Source organism: Vulpes vulpes, chromosome 1, assembly GCF_048418805.1.
Source record: "Vulpes vulpes isolate BD-2025 chromosome 1, VulVul3, whole genome shotgun sequence".
Classification (NCBI taxonomy): Eukaryota; Metazoa; Chordata; class Mammalia; order Carnivora; family Canidae; genus Vulpes; species Vulpes vulpes.
This window is the reverse complement of record NC_132780.1, coordinates 94,684,813-94,707,499: the sequence shown is the minus strand read 5'-3', so window position 1 is coordinate 94,707,499 and position 22,687 is coordinate 94,684,813. Positions and strand designations below refer to the sequence as shown.

The following is a 22,687-nucleotide window of genomic DNA, read 5'->3' as shown; positions in this document are numbered from 1 at the left end:
CCTAGCTAAGTAAGTTAGCAAAATACACATTTTGTAATATGTAATAGCCTTGGTCAAATTGTTTTTCCCTCTCTCTTCCTGTTCTCCCCAATCTCTGCCCCTCCCCCCCAAAAAAACCCTCACACAATCAATACTTGGTTTGAAATGGTTTTATTATTGGGGATTTTTTAAAATTTATTTATTTTAAAGATTTTATTTATTTATTCATGATAGACATAGAGAGAGAGAGAGGCAGAGACACAGGGAGAGGGAGAAGCAGGCTCCATGCCGGAGCCCGACACAGGACTCGATCCGGGGACTCCAGGATCGCGCCCTGGGCCAAAGGCAGGCAGGCGCCAAACCGCTGAGCCACCCAGGGATCCCCTATTGGGGATTTTTTAAAAGTCACTGTTAAATTTATTTTTTAAATACTAATTTTACTTACTAGATAAACAAAATTATATTCTTTATTTTTACTCCTTGCTTTTACACTTGAAGGAACATGATCTGTTTTTGTGTTCCCCAGCTTGAGGACCACAACAAATAATTGGAAATCCTTTCCATTTTTGAACATTTCTCTATTCATGGGAGATGAAGCAAGGAGACTGTAATTGTAGCGATGGGAATAGCTAAATGTGTATGCTTGCCATGTGCAAGTGTTTTGCATAAAATGTCAACTTTTGCAACACTCTGTAATAGGTACTATTACTTGCCTTATTTTATAGATCAGGACATTAAGGCACAGAGGCATTAAATAACTTACCCAGTGTCACACGACTGGTAAATGGTATTTACCAGTCTGGATTTAACCCAGGTGATCTACAGAGTCTAAGCTCTTAAACTTTAGTGTGTGTGTGTGTGTACTGCTTTTTGATCTCAAGCTAACAGTTAAGCTCTTGCAGACATTTTATTGAATATGTTTAGTGTCTCAGGAACTATGCTAAGGCTTGGGTATAAAAATAAGTAAGATTTGATATGAGTCTGTGGAATCTATTGTCTAGCAGGGAGACAAACACGAAATTTCACTGTAGTGTGAAAAAATCCTGTGATAGTGGTTTGCATAGCAACCTGGTAATGGGACTCAGAGTAGGGATACCTTGGCTCAGTCTTAGGGATCAGATTTCTTAGTTCCTTTGATTTCTTATTTTACCCATGATGGTTTTAATTACCTTTTATAGTAGGGTTTTCAGATTTTCACTTCTAATCTATACCAGCCTATACTGAGTGACAGACTCTTATCTGATCTTTTGCTCTGGACCTCCCTTTCGGTGTCTCACAGGCTCCTTCAACATTTCTCCAGAGAATCCTTACCCCTCCTTCATGTCCCATCTCCTCTGCAACCTACTTTCCCTCCGGTGTTTCTCTCACAGTAAATAGTATCTAAGGCCACAAACCTAGAGTCATCCTTCATCTCCCATTTCGTCTTCCTCATATCAGCCACAAATATCACTCTTCTGTCTACTTCTTTTCATCTTCATCCACCCTGGTCTCCACTGCTGTCCTCTCTCACAGGCTGCTCTACTAGACCCTGACCGACTTTCCTGCCCATTCTTAACATCCAGTCCATTCTCCCATTACAGAAGTACCAGTGATATATTTTTTAAAAGTAAATACTTCATGTCATTTCTTGCTTCACTTTTACTTCCCCATTACTCTTGGGATGAATGTGAAGATCCTTAATACAGCCTGGAAGACATAATTTGACCCTTTCCTGCATTTCCAGCCTGGTCTTGTGCCACTCTTTCCACTCAAGCCATGCTGGCCCTTCTTCATGTATGAATAGTTCGTACTCTTAACTCACCTCAGAGCTGAGAATACCTGCTGTTCCCTCTACCAGGTCTTGTTCATTGCTATATTCCTGTACCCTCGTAGAAGGCCTAATGCTTAGATTTCCAGTTCATTGTTACGGAATTGATTAAATGAAGGTGATGCTGAGCTATAGAACAAATAGGAATGAGCCAGGTGAATAATTTTAGCAGAAGGAATAGTATAAGCAGGCAAAGATTAATATTCTTTAACATATAAAAGCTTGTATAAATCAGTAAGAAATCTCAGAAGGCAAATGAACAAAGGATCTGAGACAATTAACATAGAGTAAATATGAGGAGTAATATTTTAAAGTTCACCCTCATTAGTATTTAAGGAAGTTCACCCTCACCAGTTAATTCAATATTACTTTTTCTTATAACTCAAATTGTTAAAGACTTTTACAAAATGCTTTGTTGACTAGACATGCCAGCATATACACATGATCGCAAACTTGTTTAAGATGCAGATAAATGGAAAGATTCAGCAGCCTAGAAACATGTGCCTACATGAGCATAGGGAAAAAAAACTTAGTTTATCACTGTGATAGGACTATGGATGACTTTTTCTTTGAGTATTTTCTATGCAATCAGAAAATGACATGCTCTCTGCTTAAAAATCATGCATTAAGACCATTTGTTTAAAATACTAAGAAATCTATACAATTCATTCCTGGGTAGCTTAGTCATTTAAGTGTCAGACTCGTGATTTTGGCTCAGGTCATGAACTCATGGATCCTGACCTCAAGCCCTGTGTACAGCTCCACCCTCAGCGAAGAGTCTGCTTGGATTCTGTCCCTCTACCCTGCCTCCTGCTCATGTGCACTTTCTCCCTCTCTTAAATAAGTCTTAAAAAGAAAAAAAAGAAATCTATCCAAAATAAATTTTTCTTTTACTTAGTAAGGAATTGATACACCCAATTTCTAATCTCTTGAGTCTGATTCCCTAGATTTCATTTGTATTCAGTAAAATATACTTTTTCTCTTGTTATCCACAATAATACATTAGTTAATGTTAGCACTGACTAATATGGCATTACTTTAATCGAGATATTGTGATTTGTGAGGTGCTCATTCATTTCTCAAAACAATCATGTGACAAGTAAATAATGTGCGCATTTTACAAATAAGTGTGGGAATAGTTCAGAGCTAGCCTACCGTCACATAGCTTCCATTAGGTTCCAAGTTCTCTTATTTTATAGGTAGGTTTTAGTACATAATGAAATAGTGAAATTCTTAAGTAGGCTGCTATTTAAACATTAAATATGAAATAGATACTGAATTATATATTTTTTAAAGATGTATTTGTTTTAGAGACTGCAAGCATGAGCAAGAGGGGCAGAAGGAGAGGGGGAGAGAAAACACATAGAGTGCGGAGCCCAGCTTGGGGCTCAATCTCACGACCCTATAGCCTTAGCTAAAACCACAGGTTGGATGCCTAACTGACTGAGCCACCCAGGCACCCCAGATTATGTATTCTTAAATGACAAAATACTTTATTTTTTTAACTGGAACTTTTTCACGAGAGTATACACCATTGGCATATCTTTTATTAAGCACTCCTTCAGAAATTCAGCATCATTTAAATTTTCCTCCACCATCTTTTAGGCACCGATACAAATATTTTTACTGACTGAAGCATAAAAATTCTCCTTTCTATTTTTTTTAAATAGGTATTTGCTGACAAAGCCCCAGTTGTTATTAATTAATTTCCATGAAAAACAGTATTTTTATTGTTTTCTTAATACAGATTTAAAAAATTACAACAGTTCGTTTTGATGCAAGTTATATACATGAATGCTATCTGTGTACCACTCTTCAGAACTGGTATTTAGCCTGAGTCATAGATAGTAGGCAGAGGCAAAAGTAATGAAGGTACTTTAACATTCTGTTTAACCTAATGTGATAACAGTTTTGTATATCAAATACTTTTGCTTGATAATTAAGTATTAAATGTTTTATATAATAGGAGTGGCATAATATATGATCCTTTCCTTTGGAAAATAAAAGCGTTTTTGAGGCCAGGCCTGTTAGTAAAATTTTCTTCCTGTGGCTAGAACACAAAAATGCCAACCCTAGGGATGGGCCCCTAAAGAGCTAAGGAAGAGCTCTTGTGCCATGCACTAAAATGTCTTCATGAAGGAAGGTCACGCTGCCACACGAGTTAAAGGTTTGTGGTTTGAGTTGTGTGCCTGTACCTTTGCCCCTTAGTGCTGGTGTCTTTATTGCCTGCCCCTTTGAACAAAAATGCATGTTGAAGGGAAAATGGGAAGTTGAGAATTGGGATATTACTTAAAGATTTTATTTATTCATGAAAGACACACAGAGAGAGGCAGAGACACAACACAAGGAAAGGGAGGAGAAGCAGGCTCCATGGAAGGAGCCCGATGTGGAACTTGATCCTGGGACTCCGGGATCACCCCCTGAGCCAAAGGCAAATGCTAAATCACTGAGCCACCCAGGCGTCCCTAGCTCTAGAATTGAAATCAAAATTTAGCATATCACTCCTAAGCTTATCTATAGCATGTCTTCATCTAAGATGTTAGAATCTGGTATTTTAGAATTAGATGGGATCTTCGGAACCATCTAGTCTCATCTTCCACTAGAGTGAAAGACTCATTCCATAACATTGCTAATTGCCGTTGGTTTATTCTCTAACCCCGCCTCCTCTTTTTTTGATACTTTTCTTCCGTGGAGCAACGGCTTTACAGGTACTTGTTTATTGGTGTGGTTTCGTGAGATCTGCTCCATGTGACTTTAACTGGTTTGCAGTATCCTTTTTATTCAGATACTTGAGAACAACTGCTCTCTTTTCTTTCCTGTGTTAAATGTCCTGAGACTTTCCTCACACTCTATTTTTGTATCTCATGCCATTCGACTTTCCTCTGGATATTTGGTTATCATTGCCCTCTTTAAATTATGTTAGGATATTCTAGATGTTTCAGTTACAAAGAAGGCTACTACTTCTTTGCTCTGGTGACTCCTATCTAGCCTAGGTTTTTTTTTTTTTTTTTTTTTAAGTAATTACAGTTTCATGTATGATCTAGTGTGAAGTAAAGTCTTTTTCTTAAACATTCTTTAAAGGTGTTACGGATGGGGATCCCTGGGTGGCTCAGGGGTTTAGCGCCTGCCTTTGGCCCATGGCATGATCCTGGAGTCACAGGATCGAGTCCCGCGTCGGGCTCCCAGCATGGAGCCTGCTTCTCCCTCTGCCTATGTCTCTGCCTCTCTCTGTCTCTCTGTCTCTCTGTCTCTCTCTCTCTCTCTCTCTGTCTATCATGAGTGAATAAATCTTTTTTTTTTAAAGGTGTTAATGGAAATTTTCAGATAATTATAGAAAGAATATATAACAAGTATCTGTATACCTATCACCTAGTTTTAATAGTTGTTAAGAGATGAAACAGTAACATGACATTTTTTGGTTTTACAATACAATTATATCTGCTATTCTGTATTTCAGTGTAGGTCGTCCCAATTGCATATTGTCTCCATAACCACTCTATGATTGCATGTAACAAAATGAACAGTAATTCCCCAGTATTATCTGTCACTCAGATAGGTACTGATTTCCTTCAAAATACTGCTTGCAGCTCGTTTGTTCAAACCAGGATTCAGTCACAAACCATGTTTATCTTAATAAACAAAACGTGGGCTTTAAAATTTGTCAATGTTACATTTTATTATATTGATTTTGTCTCTCTGGGGTAGCCCAGGAATTGACAAACTTTTCTTTTAAAGGACCAGACAGTAACTCTTTTAGACTTGAGGGTCATGTGGTCTTTGTCACAACTGCTCAGCTGTGTCACATAGTCATTAGGTAAATACTTGAGAATGGCATGTTCCATTAAAACTTTTTTTTACGGGATCCCTGGATGGCTCAGTGATTTAGCACCTGCCTTCGGCCCAGGGCATGGTCCTAGAGTCCTGGGATCGGGATCGAGTCCCACATCAGGTTCCCTGTGGGGAGCCTGCTTATCTCTCTGCCTGTGTCTCTGCCTCTCTCTCTCTCTGTATTTCTCATGAATAAATAAATGAATTCTTTTAAAAAACAACAACAACTTTTTTTTTTTTTTTTACAAAATAGCCACTGGCCCATTGGCCATAGTTTGCCGACCCTTGCCTAACCTGTTGTGATCTCCTTTTTTTCTGTCTGTTAATGTGGACTTCTCAGATTTTGTGTCAGTTCATTAAATAATACTATTTGATTATAAAATGCAATTACCAGTGAATCCATCAAACAGTAATAGCTGCCATTTAATGAACACATGCTAAATGCTATGTACTAGACATAAATAACCTATTTAATCTTTAAAAGTACCTTAGGAGGTACAGTGATGCCACCAATTTCCAGAAGAGAAAATTAAGAAGTAAGTTTTCTTCTATACTATTAAATAGATGTGAAAGAACAGCAAAAACAAAAAACAAAAAAAAAAACCCACCGTCTTTTTAAAAGGCAAAACGTTAGCTTGGTCACAGACGTGCGTGGAGGGACTATGTAATCTGTTGAAATCTGGACACAGAACGTCTACTTCCTAACGTGCTGTTTTGAGAGCTTTTAAAATAATATAAGATTACTTGGATAGCATGTCTTGCTTGTAGAAAAGAACAATTTCCAGCAGACCATGAGGGTTCGTGTTATTTATAGATTGGTCTGTATTCAGTCTCCCCCTCCTTCTGCCATTTCTCAAATCATGGGTGGTAATTTGGTGGTTAGAGCATTAGAGGCCCTTCCCTCAGTATCCTCAGATGCAACTTGAATACACTTAAAGTAGCTAGATTCTACTTTTTCTCAGGTTTATTTAGTTTTGTTCTTTTGGCTTTTTACAGGATTTTAGGGGTATTTTTGCCTTGTTTTTATGACCCTGTTTATTGTACCCTTTTCAGTTTAAATATCTTTTCTGGCATGGAAAATATAAAATGTAGTACAGGCATAACTAGTTTTATTGCACTTCACAGATACTGTGTTTTTGGCAAATGGAAGGTTTGTGACAACTCTGCACCAAGCAAATCTATTGGCACCATCTTTCCCGTACTTTGATAAGTCTCTCAGTTTTCCAGACTTGTTTATTACCCTCTTTTGTTATGGTGATCTTTGATGTTACTCTCTAAGTGTTTTGGGGGCACCATGAAATGTACCCTTGTAAGATGGCAGACCTAATCAAGAAATAACGTGCGTATCTGCTGCACCAACTGATCATTCCCCTGTCTCTCTCCTTGCACCCCCCTTTTCCCTGAGACACAACAGTATTGAAATTTGGCCAGTTCATAACCCTACAGAGACCTGTAAGTGCTCAAGTGAAGGGAAGAATTACACAGCTCTCACTTTAAATCAAAAGCCAGATATGATTATGCTTAGTGAGAAAGGCATGTCAAAAGATGAGATAGGCCAAAAGCTAGTTAGGTCTCTTGTGTCGTTAAGCCAAGTAGTGGATGCAAAGGAAGAGTTCTTGAAGGAAATTAAGAGTACTACTCTGGTGAACACAATAATGTGCTGTATTGCTGATATGGAGAAAATTCTAGTGGTCTGGATAGAAGATCAAACCAGCCACCAGATTCCCTTAAGCCAAAGCCTAATTCAGAGCAAGGCCCTAACTCGCCAAATCTGTGAAGGTTGAGAGAGGAGAGGAAGCCGCAGAAGAAAGTTTGAAGCTAGCAGAGGTTAGTCATGAGGTTTAAGGGAAGAAGCCATTTCTATAACAAGAGTACGATGAAGCAGCAGGTGCTACTATAGAAGCTGCAGTGAGTTCTCCAGAAGGTCCAGCTAAGATCATTCATGAAGCTGGCTACGCTAAACAGCAGATTTTAGATATAGACAAAACAGCTTTAGTTTGAAGAAAATGCTATCTAAGGCTTTCATAGCTGGAGAGGAGAAGTCAACGCTTGGCTTCAGAGGTTAGGCTCTTCAGTTAGGAGAGAATGTAGCTGGTGACTTGCAGTTGAAGCCAGTGCTTATTTACCATTCAGAAAGCCCTACGGCCTTTAAGAATTACTCTATGTCTGTCTACTCTGCCTGTGTTCCATAAATGGAACAACAAAGCTTAGATGACAGCACATCTGTTCACAACTTGACTTAGTATTTTAAGCCCACTTTTGAAGAACCAGAAAAAAAAAAAAAGATTCTTTTCAAAATACTGCTCACTGACAAGGCACCTGGTCACCCAAGAGCTCTGATGGGGTTGTGCAGCGAGATTAATGTTCTTTTTATGCCTGTTCACACAACAGTTTTTTTGCAGCCCATGGATCAAGGAGTCATTTTGACTTTCAAGTGTTATTATTTAAGAAATACATTTCCATAAAGCTAGAGCTGCCACAGAGAGTGATTCCTTTGATGGATCTGGAAAAAATACATTGAAAACCTTCCAGAAGATTCACCATTCTAGATACCATTAAGAACATTTTTTTTTAAGATTTTATTTATTTATTCATGAGAGACACACAGAGAGAGAGAGAGAGAGAGAGAGAGGCACACTGGCAGAGGGAGAAGCAGGCTCCATGCAGGGAGGGAGCCCGACATGGGACTCGATCCAGGGACTCCTGGATCACGCCCTGGGCCGAAGGTAGATGCTCAGTCCCTGAGCCATCCAGGCGTCCCATTAAGAACATTTGTAATTTGGGGGGGGGGGGGAGAGCTCAAAATATCCACATTAACTATCTAAAATAGTTTAGAAGGAGTTGGACTTCAGCCCTCATGGATGACTTTAAGGGACCAAGACTTCTGTGGAGTAAGTGAATGCAGGTGCAATAGAAGAAACAAGAGAACTAGAAGTGCAGCCTGAGGGTGTGACTGAATTCTGCAATGTCATGATGATAAAATTTGCGTGAGGAGTTGCTTCTTAAGGGATAAGCAAAAGCATTTTTTGAGATGAAATCTACTTTGGTGAAGATTGTTGAAGCGACAACAAAGGATTTAGAATGTTACATACACTTAGTTGATAAAGCAGTAGACTTAGTGGATTGAGAGGATTGACTCCCATTTTTGAAAGTTCTAATGGTAGCTCAATGCTATCAGAGAGCATCACATGCTATAGAGAAATTGTTCATAAAAGGAAGATCCAATCTATCCAGCAAATTTTATTGTTGTCGTATTTTAAGAAATTGCCACAGCCTCCAACCTTCAGCAACCACCACCTAGTGAGTCAGCAATCATCAACATCCAGGCAAGACCCTCCCCCAATAAAAAGATGGACTTGCTCAAAGCTCAAACGATGGTTAGCATTTTTTAGCAATAAAATACTTTTTAAATAAGGTATATAAATTGATTTTTTAGACATAATGCTATTGCACACTTAATAGACTACAATATGGTGTCATGCAACTTCTATATGTACTGAGAAACCACACAATTCATTTGACTTGCTTTATTGAGTTACTTGCTTTACTGTGGTGGTCTGGAACCAAACCTGTAGTCTTCGATGTACTTTGTCTTAAAAGCCAGGAGGTGGCGGTGTTTTCCGAGTAATTCTTTTAAGGTTGCAGTTTGTGCTGATTGTTGAAAGTAATGTTTTTGAATACCATTAGAAAGTCAAAGATCCTAAAACACACATGTTCTTGTCCCTAAAATCATTGAGTGAGGAAGAAGCTGCTTCAGCTTCTATGATGCACTTTTTTCTAGGACTATTTAAAAATTTTTGAGATTCAGTTGATATGTAACATTATGTTTCAGGTTATACAACTTGATTCAATATATGTATGAGTTGCAAAATAATCACCACAGTGTGGTTAACATCCATCACCACACATAGTTACAATTTTTTTTTCTTGTGATGAGACCTTTTAAAATCTCTTTTATCAGCTTTCAAATATAGGATACAGTAGTATTAACTAGTCACCAGACTAGACTGTACATTACATCCACACGACTTATTTTTTTTTTATAATTGCAAGTTTGTACTTTTGACCACAATTATAATTGCATTTAATAAAAAGCTAAAAATAGGACATTTCCTGAAGTTAGGACAGGTGCAGTTTTGATCTTTGCTTTTTGTTAGAAGAAAATATTTGACAACTCATACTAGGCATTTCCTTGAGGTACAGGACAAAATGCCTGATTAAACCATGCCTTAATGTTAGGCCTTGGGCAGTGAGAAAGTTATTGATAATTATATTGAAATCAAAATAGAATTAACTTTATTTTTCTTGTAATAAGTCTAATATATATATTGTTTTACTACAGTGTACAAAAAATTGAAAAGTATTTAATTTTCCTGTATGAAAAAACTATTGGAATGTTTTACATTTCAAAAATTTGAGTTGTATTTTTCTTTGCATTTCTACCATGTTTTCTTTTTAAGGTTTTGTTTCTACTTTTATTATTTTCTTCCTTATGTATTATGGCTGTTATTTAATTGATTTCTTGGTTCCAATGCTTAAGTCATTTGTATTTCCATGCTTCTTATTTTCCAGTAGTTGTATTTCTTTCTTGCTTTTAACCTTTTCTTTAGTTGAAGTATAATTAACATATACAATATTATATTAGTTTGAAGTGTACAGTATAGTGATTCCCCATGTATATGCATTACAATGTGCTTATGATAAATGTAATTACCATCTCTCACCATACAAAGTTACTGCAGTATTTTTGACTAATATTCCCTGTGCTGTACTTCTAATCCCAGTGAATTATTTATTTTATAACTGGAAATTTATACCTCTTAATTTCCTTGTATGTCACCCATCCCCAAACCCATCTTCCCCTCTGACAACTACCAGCTTCTTCTCTGTTTTAGTCTCTGCTTTTGTTGTTGGTGTTTGTTTTGTTTTTTAGATTCCACATATAAGTGAAATTTTTGAGTAATTTCACACAACATAATACCTTTAAGATCTATCCATGTTGTTGCAAATGGCAAGATTTCGTTCTTTATAGCCGAGAAGTATTCCTTTATGTATACATATACCACATTTTTTTAATCCATTCACTCATTGATGTGTGATCACTTAAATTGTATCCACATTTTGGCTATTGTAAAGAATACTGTGATTAACATGGGGGTGCATGTATCTTTTCAATTTAACGTTTTCCTTTTCTTCAGATGAATATCCAAAAGCAGAATGGCTGGATCATATGTTATTTCTGTGTTTATTTTTTTGAGGAAACTCCATACTGTTTTCCATAGCACCTATCCCACTTTACCACCAGCAGTGCACAAAGGTTCCCTTTTCTCCACATCCTCACCAGCATTTGTTATTTTTTGTCTTTTTGTTGCCAACCATTCTAACACATGTGCAGTGATATCCCATTGTGGTTTTGATTTGTGTTTCCCTGATGATTAGTGACATTGAGTATCTTTTCATGTGCTTGTTGACCATCTGTATGTCTTTTTTGGAAAAATGTCTCTTCAGTTCCTCTACCCATTTTTTTTTTAAGATTTATTTATTTATTTATTCATGAGAAACACAGAGAAGCAGAGACACAGGCAGAGGGAGAAGCAGGCTCCCTGCAGGAAGCTCGATGTGGGACTCGATCCCAGAACTCCGGGATCACAACCTGAGCCAAAGGCAGATGCTCAACCGCTGAGCCATCCAGGTGTCCCTCCTCTACCCATTTTTTAATTAGATTGTGATTTTTGCTATTGAATTATAGGAGTTCTTTATATTTTTTGGATATTTACCTCTTACTGGGTATATATGATTTGCAACTGTTTTCTCCCATTCAGTAGGTTGCCTTTTCATTTTGTTTGCCGTGCAAAAGCTTTTTAGGTTGATGTATCTCTCATTTGTTTGTTTTTGCTTTTGTTACCTTTGCTTTTAAAATTAGACCCAAAACTCAGGGGAGCCTGGGTGGCTCAGTTGGTTAAGTGTCTGACTTCGGCTCAGGTCATGATCTCAGGGTCCTACGATGGAGCCCTAGTCTGGGTATGGCTCCTTGTTCAGTGCAGATCCTGCTGCTTCTTCGCCTTCTGCTCCCTGCCGCCACCCCCACCCCCATGAGTGCTGTCTCTCTCTCCCTCTCTCAAATAAATAAGTATCTTTAAAAAAATAGTTAGATCCAAGAATTCACTGCAAAGATTGGTATCAAGGAACTTATCACCTGCTTTTTTTCTAGTTTTCTAGTTTTAGGTTTTACATCTCTAACCCATTTTGAGTTAATTTTTGTGCATAGTATAAGATAGTATAGGTTCATTCTTTTGAACGTAGCTATCCAGTTTTCCTAGCTCCATTTGCTGAAGAGACTGTCTTTTCCCCAATGTATATTTTTCCCTCCTTTTTCATAAATCAATTGACTGTATAAGCATGGGTTTTATTTCTGAGTTATATTCTGTTTTATTAATCTCTGTGCCGGTTTTTATGCCAATACCATACTGTTTTGATTATTCTAGCTTTGTACTATAGTTTGAAACCAAGTCCAGCTTTGTTCTTTCTCAAGATTGCTTTTATGGTTCCATACAAATTTTAGAGTGTTTTGTTCTATATCTGTGAAAAATATCCTTGGAATTTTTATAGAGATTGCATTGAATCTGTAGATTGCTGTGGGGTGGTATGGACGTTTTAGCAATATTAATTCTTTTAATCTACTAGTATGCTGTATCCATGTATTTGTTTTCAGTTTCTCTCATCTCAATGTCTTACAGTTTTCAGTGTATAGGTCTTTCACCTTCTTGTTTAAATTTATTCCTGGGTATTCTTTCTGATGCAATTGTAAAGTGAGTTTTTAAAGTTTCTCTTTCTGATAGTTGTTAATGTATAGAAACAGAACAGATTTTATATATTGATTTTGTACCTTGCAACTTTACTGAATTCATTTATCAGTTAAAGCTGTTTTGGTGGAGTCTTTAGTGTTTTCTATATATAAAATCATGTCCACAAAAAGTGACAATGTGGCTTTTTTCCTTTCCAATTTGGATGCATTTTCTTTTTCTTGCCTAATTGTTCTGGCTAGGATTTCCAATACTATGTTGAATATAAGTGGTGAGAGTGGGCATCCTTTTCCTGATCTCAGAGGAAAAACTTTCAACTGTTCACCGTTCAATATGATGTTAACTGTGGGGTGAATCTTTGTTAATATCCAGCACTGCTCTCTTACAGGATAGACAAATTAATTGCAAGTAGGGTTTTTTTGTTTGTTTGTAATCTTTCAAAAATGTGTAATCTTTCATGTAGGATGCCTCTTTCTTTTTTAAATACTGACTTCATATTATATCCTTGATCTAAAACCTATGAGAGCAATAGTATTTTCTGAAGCTGCTTGCCAGATTATATTCATGTAAAACATGAACATTGAGTAACTTAAGATAAACTATGTTTTTAGAGTTGCTTAAGCTCTGTTTGGATTAATTTCAAGGCTTTGCATTCACCAAGATTTGCTTTACACCTACTCTCTTGACTTATTTTTACCCTATATATTGCCCTTGTATTCTCCCCTTAATTTGTTTTAACCTGTTTGATGAAAAGAAAAATCTATGTGAAACAGTAAATTTGACATAGTTTCTCTTTAGGTAGTGCTTTCTGTAGCCTATCCCATGGAATGTGTAGCCATTAAGATTAGATTTAGTGACATATAACAAAAATCCAACATGTGAGGGCCTTGAGATGGAAATTGATCTTTCTCTCACATCATCAAGTCTGGCATTAGGAAGTGCAGGGATAATAAGGAGTTTCACTCTACTGGGAATTCAGGCTTCTGTTTTCCTGTTCCACTATCCTTATCACATAGTCTAATGATCCCAAATGGCTACTTGAGCTCCAACTTTTACATCCAACTCCAGACATTAAAAGTGAAAAAGGGTGGAAAGGCCAAAGGGGTCTTTGCTGGCTTAGCTTGGTCACTCTAAGCAGTCTTTTCTTCCCAAAAGACATAAAACCATTCATTTTACATTAACCATGACGGGACCATGTGGCCTCTTGGCTGTACCTATTCCAGGGAGCCTTAAAAGTATGTGTCATATTTTAGTCCTCCCACAGTGTACCCAGCTAGATTCTCTTGGGTTCTGTTCATTGTGAAGGAAGGGTGGAATGGATGTTGAGGTAAGCAACTAAAAGCCTCTTTACATTATTTCACAGTTTCTATAGGAACATAGGAAACCTGGTGAGGTCTAGGTTAAATATCTAGATTATTACCCAGATACTCTACCGTAGTATCTATTATTACTAGAGTAATAGAGTAGTGGAGTATCTGGGTAATAATATAATCATGGAAAGTGATACTAAGGTATCGCTATTCTGCCTTTTGATTTAAACTTGTTTGATCTATATTAACTGTCATTTTTGTGTTATTATTACCAGATATATACGCTAAGTACTTTTGATACGTTCTATATAACCCCCACAATACTTTCTGGTAAGGTACTATATTCCATGCCACAGATGAGAAGACTGAGGCCCAGACATAGTGCATAACTTGTCAGGTTTAATAACTGATAAGTGGTGAGTCAGATACTGATCCCACTTTTAAGATCAGTATTGATAACTGCCTCAGTCCTCTTTATTAACCTGTGTACCCATATTTTTATCCATTGTTATCCCTGCCCCACTCCTTGTACATAAAAATTATTTGAGGTTGCTCAGACGTACACAACAACAAAATAAGCAGATTAAAGGGAATATAAATGTGAGAAAACTTGATGAACCTGAGATACAAGGGGTACACAGAGCTGAATGCTCCTTCATCCTAGAGAGGTGCTAGAAGGCTTGGTCTGACTTGTGTTCTATCAGATACTAAAAGACAAGAAAACAAGCTTGAATTTTCTTTATTGAAACTCTTGGCATCTTCTTTTTTTTTTAATTCTTTTTTAAATTTTATTTTTATTCATGACAGACACAGAGAGAGAGGCAGAGACACAGGCAGAGGGAAAAGCAGGCTCCCTGTGGGCACCCTGATGCGGGACTTGATCCTGGGACCCCAGGATCAGGCCCTGGGCCAAAGGCAGACACTAAATCACTGAGCCACCCAGGTGTCTCATCATCTTCATTATTTTAATCGTATAATAATTTGAATCCTTATAAAGAATATTCGTTTTTCATGTTGCTGCTTCAAGGAATCTTAAAAGTCATTACAATGGTATTATTACTGTTTTCCGGTTTTTCTGTGGGTTAAATAAGCTGAATTACTGTTACTTGTTTTTAAGAAGTTAAAACCTAGGGACACCTGGGTAGGTAGCTCAGTCTGTTGAGCTTTGGCCTCTTGGTTTTGGCTTGAGTCATGATCTCAAGGTTGTGAGGTCAAGCCTCACATCAATTTTGTGCTGGGCATGGAGTCTGCTTGAGATTCTTTCCCTCTCTCTCTGCCCTTCCCCCCACTTACACTCTTTTTCTTACTCTCTTTCAATAAATAAATAAAATCTATAAAAATGGAAACCTAGTCAAAGATAATTTTTTTAGCTGGATATGGGTCATATACTTACTAAAAACTAGGACTCATTTTTGTTTGTTTTTAGAAATGCTCATATCACAGTTTTGAAAGGTATATTTTGGAAGACTGTGATCTTGACAAAAATGATGTTGGGCTCTTGGCCAGAGCTCCTTGAAGACAAAAGATTTTGTCTGAATTCATTTTTTTCTCTGGTGTCCTCAGTGACGCACTCGATAAGTGAATAATGAATGAATGGCTAGTAAATGAGAAAAACCTGTTAACAATTATTCTAATAATATAATTAATATTTCTGCTCCTTTAAATAAGTAAGCCGGCTATCCAAAGTAGAGGAAAAATAGGTTATCTTTCCTTTAGCCCTGGCAACATTGTATGAGGTGGACTATAATACCATGAATGGCTGGACATCAGGACCACAAAGTCCAGCCCTTGAACTTGGTGTATTTCGAGAATTGCCATAACTGTGATATGCCTGAAACATAGTGGTTGCAAAGGCAAGTAGCACGAGATAAGTCTGGTAAATTCCTGGGGTGTAAAAGTTACTTATTATAAGGAATAAAAATTAGGACCAGCTTTTGAAAGATTTTATATGATGTGTTTGTTATCTTTTTAAAAGTAACTTTTTAAATGGGAAACAGAAGGGACATGATTTGGTTGGAGTGACCTTTGAAAAATACATAATATAATTCATTTCTTATATTTTAATTTTCAAGACTTTGTGAAAAACAAATTAACAGAATATTTAATTACTTTATTTTGTTTTATTTCTCAGGATGTGATCTTCGTGGTGGGAAGCTAAGTTTTTAAACTACCCCAATGGATGCAGACAGTGATGTTGCATTGGACATTCTAATTACAAATGTAGTCTGTGTTTTTAGAACAAGATGCCATTTGAACTTAAGGAAGATTGCTTTGGAAGGAGCAAATGTAATTTATAAACGTGATGTTGGAGTAAGTATCTAAATTTTGGTATGTGTGCCACATAGACTAATTTTATTGTCCTGTGAATCATGTTCTAAAATACATTCACTATACTGCTAGTTTATAAGCACCTTCCCATGTGCCAGCTGTACTGAATATAACATTGAGCCCTGGAGAGTGGCCCCTCCTCCCCTAAGTGTCCACTTCTGGATGTTCCCGATCTCCAAGTCTTAGCAAAGGACTCACAGGCTACTAGAATTTTATTGTTCTCTCAATTTCTTTTAAATGAAGAAGGGGACATTTATATGTAGTGCATACTTACACAAATATAATTTTTTAGGGGCACCTAGGTGGCACAGTCGGGTAAGTGTCAGACTCTTGGTTTTAGCTCAGGTTGTAATCTCAGAGTCATGTATGTGATCGAGCCGCACATCAGGCTCTCCTCTCAGCTCAGAGTCTGCTTAAGTTTCTCTGTCTCCCTCCCCATCCTCTCTTTCCCCTCTCACTTTCTCTCAAATAAATCTTAAATATGTATATTTTTTCAGTTACATGAATGATATATGATATGAATGATGCCCTTATATGTTGTAATTTTTGTATTATATTTAGCCAAAATAGTAGGTATTCTTTAGTAACAAATAGCTGAAAATAATATGGTTCATATCATAACCTAGCTAGATACTTTAAATTTCAGTTTTTGTTAGACCTGTAATATTTAAAATGAAAGCATGCATAGCTTGCTTTTAAGCTTACTGAGATTAACATTACAAATGACAATGTGTGTTTATCGGCTTTTATAAACCAAATGATGTTGAGATATATATCTGATACATTTATTATGAAAATTATGGATGTATATGAAGGCTCTAAGCTCTAAAAATTATGTGCCAGTATACCTCAGTGAATTATCATTAGCTCTTATACTAGAAACTAAGTTAAGGTTAATTCAATTCAACTAAAAATTGCAGTGACTCACAATTAAGGATTTTCAAGTTCATCAGTGATGCTGTCATCACCTAAACAAAGGAATAAATATGTCTGCTAAGAAGTTTAGAGAGTAAAATGCCCAATACTATGTTGGAACTTGAGCATGCCATGTGACAGGAAAGACATTTTTTGTAGAGGGTTGATTGAAAAAGCTGTGTTGATCAATAAGGTGGTGGTGAAAGAATTAAATGCAGAACGAACTCAGTGTTTTTCAGCTACTTGTGTATGAAATTTTATAATATCATTTAGTTCAAGTTTAATTTGACTCTTTGGTTAATTTTATCCTTCCAGACCTAATAGCTTTTTAGTTTGATAATATGATATGTTACAAAGAAAGGGTGAAACTCAGAAAGTAACAAGGAGAAATTTTCAATTCATGTATATGTTACAGTATTCAGTAAATATTTCTCTCCTACACATAATGGCTATATAATATTTTCAAAAATGAAAAAACGCAATGCAAATTTAATTTCACATTATTCTCTTGGACCTTAGTCCTTGACTGATTTATGTTCACTCTGTAGATAATTTCATTCAAACCCACAGCCTTAAATGCATTTCATATCTAAGGAATCCAACATTTCTCCTGTGTTCAAGATTTGTATATTGAACTTAAGTATGTAGTAGGCATCTCAACTGTAAGATACAATATAGTGCTGAGTACCATGAAGCAGAATAAAGCAGTATAGGAGATGATGAGCAATGAAGGGATGGGTGCTTTGGTGGAGTGTCAGGGAAGTCTAGCTGACATCTGATGAGAGACTTGAATGAAAGTGAGAATATTGAGGAAGAATATTCCAGATGAAGTTAATAACAATTACTGCAAAATTCCCAAGGCGTGAATAGGTTCAGCATGCTTAAGGATCCATGCAAATTGCAAATTCCAGTTATGTGTCCCGAGAGGAATGAGAGCTGAAGTTTCCATACTTGAAGTACATTGATTTCAAATATATAGTAAGAGATTTGTACAGACCTTATATTTTTAATTAATGTTCTTTTGTTTTTTTTGTTTTTTTGTTTTAATTTCTTTTTTTTTTTAATTTTTTTTTTAATTTTTATTTATTTATGATAGTCACAGAGAGAGAGAGAGAGAGGCAGAGACATAGGCAGAGGGAGAAGCAGGCTCCATGCACCGGGAGCCTGATGTGGGATTCGATCCCGGGTCTCCAGGATCGCGCCCTGGGCCAAAGGCAAGCGCCAAACCACTGCGCCACCCAGGGATCCCTAATTAATGTTCTTTTGAATTAATACATTCTTTGTGTTCAAGTATGATACTTGATTTCAGAATGGATGATTTGGAGAACAATTATTTCAGTCTTGGGTAAGCTTTGAGTAGTAAAACTTTTATTAAAATGGCCACATAACAGGAACGCCTGGGTGGCTCCAGTGGTTGAGTGTCTGCCTTCGGCTCAGGGTGTGATCCTGGAGTCCTGGGATTGAGTCCCACGTCGGGCTCCCTGCGTGGAGCCTGCTTCTCCCTCTGCCTGTGTCTCTGCCTCCCTTTCTGTGTCTCTCATGAATAAATAAATAAAATATTTTTTAAAATAAAATGGCCACATAGAGTAGAGCCATAAGTGAAAATTAACACTTAGTATGTAACCATGGTTTTTTTGTTTTTGTTTTTGTTTTTTATTGCAGAAAGTATTAATGAAGCTTAGAAAACCTAGAATTACAGCTACAATTTGGTCCTCAGGAAAAATTATTTGCACTGGAGCAACAAGGTAAATTTTACTTGGATTTTTTTATTTTAATTTTTTAATTTTTCCTTCATGGAAAGGACATTTTTCTAGACTTAAAATTATATGTACAGTTTGTCATGTTTGTCAGTATAAAATTTATTTCTTGTGTGACTGATAATCTTTTTCTTTCCTTAAAACCATAGTGAAGAAGAAGCTAAATTTGGTGCCAGACGTTTAGCTCGCAGCCTGCAGAAATTAGGTTTTCAGGTAACATTTTAAAAAACATCCAAACTGTAAATATTAATGGATTTAATTTGTAAAGTTAAATGTTTTAATGTAATAGACTAAAGAAATCACACAGATACTCTTCTCATGATTGGCCTTTTTCTTACTGTCCTTCAGTACAAAAATTTCATAGTAAGCTCTCACCCATGTGTGTACTTGTAAATGATCCTGGCTTTTTCACTAACCCCTTGCTCATTGAGAGACTTGTTGCCTTACAAGTGAACTGCCTCTTCAACTCTTTAGGTTGTTCACTTCACACCAAAAAAATCTCATTTTTGATTATCTCAAGAGTGGTATGTTGGGATGATGAGTAGGGTGTAGGGCCCTATGTTTAAAAAGTTAAAGCGCATTTGTTTTTATTTATAGATAGCTATCACATAAATTATAAAGAAGAGAAAAGATATTAAAATGGAACTTGCGGGGACACCTGGGTGGCTCAGCAGTTGAGTGTCTGCCTTTGGCTTAGGGCGTGATCCCAGGGTCCTGGAATCCAGTCCCACATCAGGCTTCCTACATGGAGCCTGCTTCTCCCTCTGCCTGTGTCTCTGTCTCTCTCTCTCTGTCTCTCATGAATAAGTAAATAAAATCTTAAAGAAAAAAAAAAAGAATGGAATTTGCATAGATGTATGCATTGTACAGCTAAGAGTAAACAGTGTTCCTACATATTATGGTTAGTGAGAACATTACCATTATAACAGGGAATTGTAATTATTTATTTATTTATTTATTTTTATTTATTTTTTTTTTTTAGAACAGGGAATTGTAATTATTTAAAAATATGCAGAATTTATATATATCTGTGCTTTAGAAATAACTGTACATGATGTTGTAAGTTGAAAAGAATTGACATGAATAACTAATACCAACTACACACCTGTGTATAAGAACTCAGGAAAGGCTGTATTCTGTAAAATCAATCATAATGTATTTAAAATGACATAAATCCAGGACGCCTGAGTGGATCAGTGGTTGAGCATCTGCCTTTGGCTCAGGGCATGATCCCGCCCTTGGGGAGCCTGCTTCTCCCTCTGCCTGTGTCTCTGCCTCTCCATTTGTGTCTCTCAGGAATAAATAAAATCTTTAAAAAAATAAAATGACACAAATCCAAAACAAAATGCACATCATATGAAAAGGGACATTTATAAGATTGGTTTCCTGTGTCAAATCCGTGGTTTAGTCCACAAAAAGTAGACACTGGGTGGTGGGCTCTCACATGTAAAATGATACTCTTTGGCAGAGTATCAAGTCTGGCAGGTTAAGTTTATCAAGTATAATTTTATGGAGGCATAAATTTAAGTAAAAGTTAGTACATATTATGGACTTGTTATGTCACTTGCAAATGATGAGTAAATGAAAGAAAGGTAAAGATGAGCTGTGAGCCCCAAAGAGGTGGGCCCAAGCTGTGTGAAATTTGAATGAGCAGTGGTGGAAAGTTGAGTTTCTTTCTGACCTCTTCAGTCTTCATTGAGGTGGAACATGCTAGAAAGGCCTGGAAGTGCTGGTTGGTGCATGAGGAAAGAGGCAGTACTGAGAGTCTTGACTGATGGTGCTGCCACTTGAGACAGTTTTGTGACATTCATCAACTGCCTTATGCAAGTACTCTGCTGGAGAACTGTAGTTTGACTGGGGACATTTCAAAACCTAAGATACAACCATTCAAGTTATTGGTAGGAGTGACTGAAGTAAGTTCCTTCTCAGCCTTGGAGCTTCTTGTCTTAGCACAACATTAGAAATGTTGAAAAAAACCCCAGTTACAAACACAATCTTCTCACTCTGTCCCCCCAAAAGAAAACAAACATCTCACTAAACTCACAGAAATATCATTTTATTCTATTGCATATAAGAAAATGTCTGACCTTGGAGCTCAGTGTATGCTCATTATTTATTGACTTTTAAGTGACAGCTTTTCCATTTTGACTCTTGAGAAGAACTCTGCTTTAATTTTTTTCATCCCTCTTCTTTATCCTATCCTAGTAGATTAAATATCTCATTTAAAGTATTAAGAAAATTAAACATAAGATTCAAAAGACCCTAGGTGTCTTAATACTGCAAATATCCTAGGTTTTGTTTAATTTTTTGAGGTTTTTGACCTTTGATTTCCCTTTAGAGTTGACTCTTTAATAACACAGGTTTGAACTATGCAGATCCATGTACAGGCAGATTTTTTTAAATAACCACAGTATAGTATTATAATTGTATTTTCTCTTCCTTATGATTTTCTCTAGCTTTGTTGTAAGAATACAGTAGATAAGATACAAAATATGTATTAATTGGCTGTTTTATAGGTAAGACTTCCAGTCAACAGTAGGCTAGTAGTAGTTGAGTTTTTGGGGAGTCAGAAGTTATGCATGGACATCTGACTGGCCAGGGATACTAATCCTTGTATTGTTCAAGAGTCAACTGTATGGTATTAAGAAATCACTGATAAAGTACAATATTGATGTTTAAGATGTACTTGTTCTTTCTTGCTCTTATTCTTAAGGATTGAAATAATTATTTACAATTGTTCTGATGAGCAGTTTTTTTTCTAATGAGTAATTTTTTTGTTTTAAAATAACTTATTGAGTCGTACTTCTCTCCTAAAGGTAATATTTACAGATTTTAAGGTCGTTAACGTTTTGGCAGTGTGTAACATGCCGTTTGAAATTCGTTTGCCAGAATTCACAAAGAACAATAGACCTCATGCCAGGTAGGTCTCTGAATAATCAAGACAACTTACCAAATTTATAATTACCTGTCAGCCTGTAAATATTTATATTAATTGTGATTTTTTTTTCTTTTTTCTTTTGGTAGTTATGAACCTGAACTTCATCCTGCTGTGTGCTATCGGATAAAATCTCTAAGAGCTACATTACAGATTTTTTCAACAGGGAGTATCACAGTAACAGGTATTTTATGGTATTGAAACCAAGCTTATCACCAGTTATGGTTTGAATGAGGTGCCTATATCAAAATAGAAATAATGTCTCATTTGTCCACTTTAGGCACTTCTACTCCTCAAACCAGTCCCCTGACTTTTAACACTGTAGTTTAGCTTCTCCTACTTTTATCTACTACTTCAAAACCTTATATATGCTCCTTGGGATCTCTCTTCTTTCATTGATTATTATTATAGTGAGATTCATACATATTATCCCATAATATAGTAGTTATAGATCATTCTTATTGCTGTATAATACACAGTATATGAATATATTGTCTGTAAGCATTTGGATAGTTTCCCGTTTGGAGCTATTAGGAATATTCTAATATATATTTTCATAGCATGATTTTTTAAAAATTTATGGTGTCTTGCATTTAAAATATTCAAGAGAAACCCATTTTACAAACATCGTAAAGAGGTTTTACATAAGTAAAATATTCAAATATCATTGGTACCTATTTGTCACGTCTTACATGTATCTTTTCTGTATCTTTTGAGTCCTAAGTGTTTGGAAGGGATGGTTTCATAAAACTAGGCATAGATAGCATTAGCACACAGGATGGTTTTAAAGATATTGTGTTTATAAATTGTACAGAAACATCCCTTGGGAGTCCGGCCCAATTTTTGGCTAAGTTGAGTTCAGGGAAATTTCGTGGTGTTCCTGGATTTTTCTTTTTATTCCTTCAGTCCTTAGAGGAAAATACATATTATTGACACCTTAAGACTCTCAACAAATAAGCTTAGTTTCGACTCACCCTATGAATTTTCACATCTTCCTTGGAGACTTTTAAAGCCTCCTGCCAGCG

The 22,687-nt window shown here is 36.4% G+C and overlaps 2 protein-coding genes across 3 annotated transcripts in view; one reads left to right on the top strand and one right to left on the bottom strand.

Moving 5' to 3' along the window:
• Positions 1 to 22,687, bottom strand: part of SLC2A12 (solute carrier family 2 member 12) — an 86,845-nt gene that overhangs the window by 4,776 nt on the left and 59,382 nt on the right. The gene's annotated exons all lie outside the window — the stretch shown is intronic.
• The window catches only part of TBPL1 (TATA-box binding protein like 1), a 38,853-nt gene that overhangs the window by 12,300 nt on the left and 3,866 nt on the right, over positions 1 to 22,687 (top strand). The window contains exons 2-6 of the mRNA XM_025997859.2: positions 15,859 to 16,037; positions 18,633 to 18,715; positions 18,877 to 18,940; positions 21,544 to 21,647; positions 21,752 to 21,846. Of these exons, the coding sequence (XP_025853644.1) occupies positions 15,903 to 16,037; positions 18,633 to 18,715; positions 18,877 to 18,940; positions 21,544 to 21,647; positions 21,752 to 21,846 (481 nt within the window). The 5' untranslated portion in view covers positions 15,859 to 15,902. The remainder of the gene's footprint in view (positions 1 to 15,858; positions 16,038 to 18,632; positions 18,716 to 18,876; positions 18,941 to 21,543; positions 21,648 to 21,751; positions 21,847 to 22,687) is intronic.